General features: G+C 45.4%; 1 protein-coding gene across 1 annotated transcript in view; it reads left to right on the top strand.

Moving 5' to 3' along the window:
* The first annotated feature begins 290 nt into the window (after nucleotides 1–290).
* The window catches only part of Zc3hav1 (zinc finger CCCH-type containing, antiviral 1), a 55,724-nt gene continuing 47,687 nt past the window's right edge, over nucleotides 291–8,327 (top strand). The window contains exon 1 of the mRNA XM_031381574.1: nucleotides 291–975. Within this exon, the coding sequence (XP_031237434.1) occupies nucleotides 668–975 (308 nt within the window). The 5' untranslated portion in view covers nucleotides 291–667. The remainder of the gene's footprint in view (nucleotides 976–8,327) is intronic.

Raw genomic sequence — 8,327 nt, 5'->3', positions numbered from 1 at the left:
CTCAGCACTGCGTAGCCAAAAGTGCGTAATCCTAGTTCTGGTGCCCCGCGATCAGGCCAGGGAACAAACTTTCGAGAATCTCGGTCATCCGAGCTCCACCTGTTCCTTCAAGTTATTTTCTCAAGTGCGGGAGTTGGAATGATATCCAGGGCCAGAGGTGGTGGCGAGCACTGACGACACTCGGCAGAGCGTACCGCTCACAGGAAGCGCTCACCAGGTCAGCTCTTTCCGGGGCTGGGTGGGGCGGATTTGAGGACGCCTCCAGTGGGCCCCCCGGGATGCGTCACTCGCCTCAGGCTGATCAAAACTCCACCGGAGCCTCACGAACGTCTTCGCTTCCTCTCTTCCTGGAAGCAGCCTTGCAGTCCCGAGCTCGGGGGTACCTCACGTCCAGCCTGCAAGCGAGGGTGCTACGGCGCAGCGGATCTGCCCGCGTAACGTCGCTAGCTTCCCACTCGCTCTCCCGCGCGGCTGCCTTTAAATCTGACCCCAGGACCTGGTCGGTGAGGTCTGGCCTGGTGACGCCACCGCTGGAGTTGGAAAGCGAAACCGCTCTGCTCTGCGAGCGGCACCGCCCGTGTCCGCCCCTGGGGCCGCGCGTAAGTTTCGATTCTCCGTGAAGCCGAGTCCCGCGCAGCGGCCGGAGCAGCGACAGCCATAGCGCGCCATGACCGATCCCGAGGTATTCTGTTTCATCACCAAGATCCTGTGCGCTCACCGGGGCCGCATGACCCTGGAGGAACTGCTGGGTGAAATCAGGCTCCCCGAGGCGCAACTCTACGAGCTGCTGAAGACAGCGGGGCCCGATCGCTTTGTGCTATTGGAGACTGGAGACCAGGCCGGGATCACTCGGTCGGTGGTGGCTACGACTCGAGCTCGCGTCTGCCGTCGCAAGTACTGCCAGAGACCCTGCGACAGTCTGCACCTCTGCAAGCTTAATCTGCTCGGCCGGTGCCACTATGCACAGTCCCAACGGTGAGTGCAGCGGGTATGGGGAAGGTTCTTTAACTGCCTGGCCGGGCACCTCGGGGCAGCTTCCTAGGGTAGGCGGGAGCCGGGTGGATATCGTTCACAGGGCTGCAAACCCCTTCTCCCTCTCTCCCTCTTAATCTCCAGGCCAGTGGTTCTCAGCCTTCCTAATACTGCGACCCTTTAATACAGCTCCTCAGGGTTGTGACCCTCAACCATAAACTTATTTTCGTTACTACCCCGTAACTGTAATTTTGCTACTGTTGTGAGACGTAATGCGAGTTACCTGTGTTTTCCCGTGGCCATATGCGACTCCTGTGAAGTTCGACCCCCAGGTTGAGAAACCGGTAGCCAAAGCGCTATTGGAGAGGCAGACGAGGCTGCCTCTCTACCTTTTTCATCGCCCACCAGAATCCTAATTAAAGTACTTTTGGACCAACCAGAGTTTGTAGAAGTTGCAGGCACACCTTTGCTCCTTGCTACTCCGGTACTCCGGAGTGTTGCGATCACCCCCAGAGTTCTAGCCGCGCTGCCCAGTCTCTTTGTGTTTCCGGTGCACCTACCCCCGAATCGCTGTGACCCTTCGCTCCTAGTCTTTTACCTAGCGACCGGCTGCGGCACCTGGCCAGATAGATAACTAAAGGTGTAGTGGTCTCTCAGCATTCTTCCGGGTCTGCGTGGTGGCCCGCACAGTGACCCCCGCACTTCTTGCGACCGACCCACTCTCTCAAACTGCATGAAATAATGTGGTTTAACTTCTCAAGCAGCTACTTCTGCTCCTACTTGATCTTTTTTTCTTCTTCTTCTTAAATATAAGCGTTTCTTTTGCTCTCTTCCAAATTTCTCCAAGACAAGGATCACTCACTTGGGTTCACCTGTCATATCTACCGAGATGACTTCCAAACACATAACCTGTGCAGGCCTGCTATGAATCCAGGGTCTCCATCCAGGGTCTGAGGAACCAGTGTCTTGCACACATAGGCCTAACTCCCTCCAAGCAAGCTCTCCAACCTTATCCCCAGCTTCATGCCACTTTATATAATTTCTTAATCCCTTCTGCCCTTTCCTCTTCCAGGTCTCACTTCTGAGTGTTGCAGAAGTAATGAATGGTTGGTTCTTCTAGGCTACTGTGTTTCCAAGCTTTTGTTGTTGTGGCTGGTGGTGGTAATACTAAAGTTCGGTACCAGGACCTCCTGCATGCTAGGCAAGCGCCTTCAAAAACCTTTTTGAGCCAGAGTTTCACCGACTTGCCCAGGCTGGCCTTGAATTCCCGCAGCTAGCCCTTAGCTTGGTCCTCTTGTTGCTCACTCCCAGGTGCTGAGATCACAAGTCTGTGCTGCCTGGCCTATGCTTCTTTCTGTGGATAGTATTTTCTACACTTCATTCAGTCTTAAAAACTGAATGTTGCCCTGTTTTGGAAACAGCGTGATCGTCAAACATTTTTTAATCATCCATTTATTTACGAGCAAACAAAACAAAACTCCAGTCACTCACATCCTGGATACAACTCCAGGATATGTGCATCAAAACTTACAAAAGAGGAGTGTTTTAAACGGATGGAGTTTCTCAAAAAACAAATATATATATATATATATATATATATATATATATATGTATATATATATATATATATTTGTAAATGTATATAAAACTCCATCTTTTTTTTTGGTTTTTTAAGACAGGGTTTCTCTGTGTTGTCCTGGCTGTCCTGGTACTCACTCTGTAGACCAGGCTGGCCTCGAACTCAGAAATCCACCAGCCTCTGCCTCCCAAGCGCTGGGATTAAAGGTGTGCGCCACCTCTGCCTGTCGAGTAATGTTTTTTTTTAAATTGCTAATTGTTTGGAACTAGAACTCATTTCGAGTTAACTATTTGAAGGAATGCTTCCGTATGCCCCTTTATTTAAATATTTTATGTTCTGATGCAATAGTCTGAAAGCCTCTCTGAGTTCCAGGAAGTTGTGCTTAGAAGATGCCATCTAAGCTGCTTGCAACTGAAGAACTTGCCTGAGGAGGAAGTGGTTTGAGGCAGAAAAGGAAGGAACATTCTAGCACTATACTGTGCATCAGCAGGGGGATTAGCATGCTTTCTGATTCTTTTTTTTTTTTTTCTATTACTACCTGTTCTGAGAATTTCTTCAGGAAGGAAGTGTTGGCTATTTTTTTTTTTTTTTTTTTTTTTTTTTTTTTTTTGTTATTTCGAGACAGGGTTTCTCTGTGTAGCCCTGGCTGTCCTGGAACTCACTCTGTAGACCAGGCTGGCCTCAAACTCAGAAATCCACCTGCCTCTGCCTCCCAAGTGCTGGGATTAAAGGCGTGTGCCACCATTGCCCGGCAAGGTGTTGGCTTTTTATTGTAATTATTTACTTCATAAGTATTCAGTGTCTCTAACATGTAAGTCTTTATTAATATTCTCACTGTACAATGATCATTTTTTTTAGATTCTCTCTCTTTCTCTCTCTTTCTCTTTCTCTTTCTCTCTCTTTCTCTTCCTTTCTTGAGGTAGGATCTTGTTGTGGTCCAGGCTGGTGTAGAACTCTCACTAAGCCAGGAATGACTTTGAATTTTACCTAAGTGCTGGGATTACATGCTTGGCACAGCCAACCATAGTTGGTTTTGGGGGGGTGATACCGATGGAACCCAGGACCTTGTGCACGCTAGGAACCACTCTAGTATTGCAACTACATCCTTGGTACCCCTCCCCCAGCAATTATTTTATTATCAATTAATTTAGTATTCAAATTCTCTTGATTGCCTTGGTAATCAAACTTGCATTTTCAGGATAAGACATCTATATAGACGTAAGACATAATTACTTTGATCTGTATCCAATATGCTTTTTAGAAATGTCATTTAAGTTTGTTGCATACAACATATATAGAATTTTTAGCTTGATGAATTTTGTTGTGATGATTTTTGTCTGATTTGAAACAACCATTTTTAACTGCTTTGAAACTACACATTTCTATATTTTGAAAGATCACATATGATAGAGGGATTATTTTGTCAGTTTAAGTTTAGATAGATACTCCAGAGAATTTATTTATTTGTTTTTGGTCTCATTGGGTAGCGTTCAGTGGTCTAGAACTTGCTGTAGATGGGGCTGGCCTCAAATTGACAGATGCATCTGCCTGTCTCCACAGTGTGGAAGGAGGAATGAAGGCTTGTACCACTCTATACTTGGCTAGAGTGTGTTTATTTTTTGATATGTATGGGTGCTTTGCCTGCACATGTACCATCTCTTATGCCTGGTATCCTTGGAGGATGGAAGAAAGTATCAGACAGACACCCTGCAGCTGTAGCCACAAACAGCTGTGTAGTATTGGGAATTGAACCTGGGTCCTCTGGGAAAGCAGTTAGTGGTCTCAACCACCACCAGACCATCTATCTCCTCAGCCCTAGACTCTCCTCGGAGTCTAGGAAAACATTAAAAAAACAAAACAACAACAACAACAAAACAGTTAAGTTTTGTAGAGTTTTTCCCTTTAGCAGCTCCTAACAGAATTTTGCCTACTAAAATTTATCATGCATTCATTAATAACTTTCTCTTGACTCACTGGCTAGTGGGATCAGTTAACCAGCCAATATCCACCATGATGTACTGTGTTTGCACGTTGTAGTGTCATTTGTGTTTTGTTTATAAATCCTTTCCCTGTAGCACTTTTATTTCTAGATAGAATTTCTCTCATCTCGGTGTTCCTGTTGCTCTTTCTCTCATGAATGCTTGTGGCTATACATTTTAGTTGACAACGGGAGTTTCCTGGGTAGGTGGTGTATTCTTGTTTGGGCACTCAAGTTGGGACACTTCTGTTTACTCTGCTGATGTGATATTTCCAAACCTGAAATTCAAGTCCTAGGAGTAAGGCAGACACTAATTACGCCATAAGCCGGAGAGAAACGACAATCGAATCTACACCACAGCTCTGGAGAATACGTGCAAGTCCTTCCCTTTTAAAAGACATTTTAATTTTAACGTTGTTGTTGTGTCTGTGTGTACAGGTGTACAATGTGTGTAAGGGATTACATGTGCTCATAGAGCACAGGGGAGGCCAGCACAGTTACGTGAACTGGGTTCTCCTTTTGTCTTTTGATTTTGTTGGGTAGAACTTTGCTAAGTAGTGCAAGCTTGCTTCAAACTCAAGAAAATCCCCCTGCTTCAGCCTCTTGTGTCTAGGATTACAGTCATACATTATCAGGCCAAGCCTTATAAATGCTATCTTGGGGCTGGAGGGGTGGCTCAGCATTCAAAAGCACTTCCTGCTCATGTTCTGTTTCCAGCATCCACATCGCAGCCCCAAACCATCTGTGATGCGAGTTTTGTGGGATCTGACACACTCTTCCAGCCTCCATGGGCCCCAGGAATTCGTGAGGTTCAAATACATACATGTAGACAAACCACTTGTAGATAAAAATAAATAAGCCTAAAACAAAAATCTCATCTTAATCAGATGAAACTGGTATGAGGGTCTGTATGTTTTTTGCTGAAGGCCACCATAGCTTGTAGAGGTAGCAAGGCAACCCTATTTGCAGGATTTTAGCTTCTCCCTTGGTGAGATGCTCTGTGAAGTAAGGCCTTTCTTTCATTAACTCAATTCCCCCTGCAGGCATGATTTCTGTTGGGCTGGTTGGAAGAGATTGTCTTAAGGTCACTGTGTTACTATGGCTTCTGTCAATGTGGGTGTTTTCTCTGGGTCGTTTCCTGTTTTCATGGTACTTGGTGCTGACACTTAGGGTAGGTGTGGGGTCTGTGAGAAGGCTTACAAGGGGAAAAGTGCTTGTCTTGCAAACCTGGTGCCTTGAGTTCAGTTCCCAGAATCCACAGAAAGATGGAAGAAGAAAATCAAATCTACAAAATTGTCTTCTGGTTTTTACACAGCGCTTTGGCATGTACTTTACACATTAGTGTGCGCAAATAAGAAATAAGAAATTTGAGCCAGGCGGTGGTGGCGGATTTCTGAGTTCGAGGCCAGCCTGGTCTATAGAGTGAGCTCCAGGACAGCCAGGGCTATACAGAGAAACCCTGTCTCCGCATCAGTGGGTTCAACCAATTGCTGATGGAAAATATTCAGGGGGGAAACACTTGGGTCTGTACTAAGTCATTGTTCTCTAAACAATCCAGGAGGGCAAATATTTACATAGCATTTCCATTGTATTAGGTATTCCAAATAATCTCAGGGTGGTACTGGGAAGGGTGTGCCTTGGCTTCGTGCAAACGCTGTGTCTTTTACAGAAGAAATTTCCTGTGGATTTCTGCTTTGAGGAGGTCTTGAGAATTAGCCCCTCGGGGTCCCCAAAAGAGGGCTTGTCTTCATTCATTTGCTCTTGTTCACACAAACATGGTGCTTCCCTTGCTCTGGTGTTATGGGTCTTGGTTCTGGTCTTTGCCAAGTTGTACTCATATCCACTTTTAAAAGACTACATAGTACCAAAGAATTAGTACCCGTTTCAAACTGGCACCACCCCCTCCCCCAAGCCAGCACTACCCATGTTTGGGGATCTCGGGGCCCATAGACTTCTCATTCATATTTTTAGAATCTGTATATGCTTCCTGGGTCTTTCTACATGTGGAAGGGAGTGCTCTATTCAGTCTGATGCATCTACTACCTCAGGTTGTTGGTTCTGTGGGTGTAGGGAGAGCCTGGGGAGAGAAGACATTGGTGGCCTGGAGCTGGGAACCAGGGCTACTCTTCTTCCACTCTGAGACCAAGCAGTTTGAGAATCCTAAGTTCGTAGCTGACTATCCTGCTCATTACGGGGCAATATTTGTGACAACAGTAGGAAAGAACACAACAGATTCTTAGCTTGGCTTAATCGCACAGGCATTTTCACATGAACCTTCATTTTCAGCTTTGCTGTAGACCCCACAAATTTTAGAGGAGAACTATTCTGATTTATTCAGGCATATAACTTTCTTTTGCATACGCAGCTCATACGCTCATTATTAAAATTGAGACTTTAAAAAAATTGTCACTAGCCGGGCGGTGGTGGTGCACGCCTTTAATTCCAGCACTTGGGAGGCAGAGGCAGGTGAATTTCTGAAGGAAACCGGCCTGCAGCTTCACTTCATTCCGTGGGTGATTTACGAACGGGAACTTGAGGTCCTGCAAATAAGCGGGTGGTAGGGGAGACAAAGAGACATGACACCAGGAAAGGATTCTTATCGAGGTGTAATCTTTACTTAGTGAAACGGAATATTTATACTTAGAGGCAACACAGGTATGTATATTAGCAACTAGGTGAGAACGGAAAAGCGGGCAAATCAAAGCTAGGAATCCAAGGCATAGGATTCCAAGACAGGAAGGGAGATCAAAGTCACAGCTTCTTTGAATGCTGTGTTTCTGGTTCTGGTTAATCTCTGGGCTGGCTCCAAACCCCTGGTGAGTCGAGTCGAGTAGCTGTTTCTGGTGTCGGTTAAGACTCCTCCGTGAAATCAGCAGGGCCACCACAAATTTCTGAGTTCGAGGCCAGCCTGGTCTACAGAGTGAGTTCCAGGACAGCTAAGGCTACACAGAGAAACCCTGTCTCAGGAAAAAAAAAATTGTCACTAAATCATGATCTTTTATTATTTTGATTATGTTTCTTCGTGCACATCTTCCCTATAGAAACCATAATAATGGAGTTTCCAAACTTGAGCTTTATGAGAGGACAGTGTGAAAGTCTAAAGAGGGTGGAGCTGGGCCTGATGGTGCATGCTTTTAATACCAGCAAAGCTCTGAGTTTGAGGCAGCCTGGTCTACAGAGCAAGTTCTAGGTCAGACAGGGCTATACTGTGAGACCCTGTCTCAAAGAGAAAAAAAGAAGGTTGGGCAATTTACAATCCACTTGATAAATTAGACTAGTCCTGCTTTTCCGTCTTTGTCAAGTGGTCTCATAAGCTCTTTGAAATTTGTGCTGATGAAGGGAATGTAACATTGTACCCCACTGGCTTTTTGATTCATTTACTTAGTTATGTACTTGTTTAATTAATTGACTTATTTATTTATTTATGAATGGAGACTCTTGTAGCCTAGACTGGCCCCCACCCTTGCTATAGTTGAGGATGACCTTCGGTATCACTCCGAATCACTCATTTTTGAACACTGTTGGACTTAATGCATTTTATTTTAGCCCTCTCTTTTGGTCCTTTTAGCATAGTATTCCTTTTGTTTGTTTTTGTTTTTTTTCTGAGCTAGTGGTGTTCTTTGTAGCACTGACTGGCCTCAAACTCAGAGATCTGTTTGACTCTGCCTCCCCAGTGCTGGGATTAGAGACCTGTGCCTCAATGGTTTTTGTTTTTTGTTTGCAATGGTCTTTGTTTTATGCTTTTTAAAAAAAGATAAGCCTGTTGTTGTTGTTATTTTGGATCAATAAGCATATTCA

The sequence above is a fragment of the Mastomys coucha genome, unplaced genomic scaffold (genome assembly GCF_008632895.1).
Source record: "Mastomys coucha isolate ucsf_1 unplaced genomic scaffold, UCSF_Mcou_1 pScaffold20, whole genome shotgun sequence".
NCBI classification, from domain to species: domain Eukaryota; kingdom Metazoa; phylum Chordata; class Mammalia; order Rodentia; family Muridae; genus Mastomys; species Mastomys coucha.
This window is presented reverse-complemented; position numbering and strand designations above follow the sequence as displayed.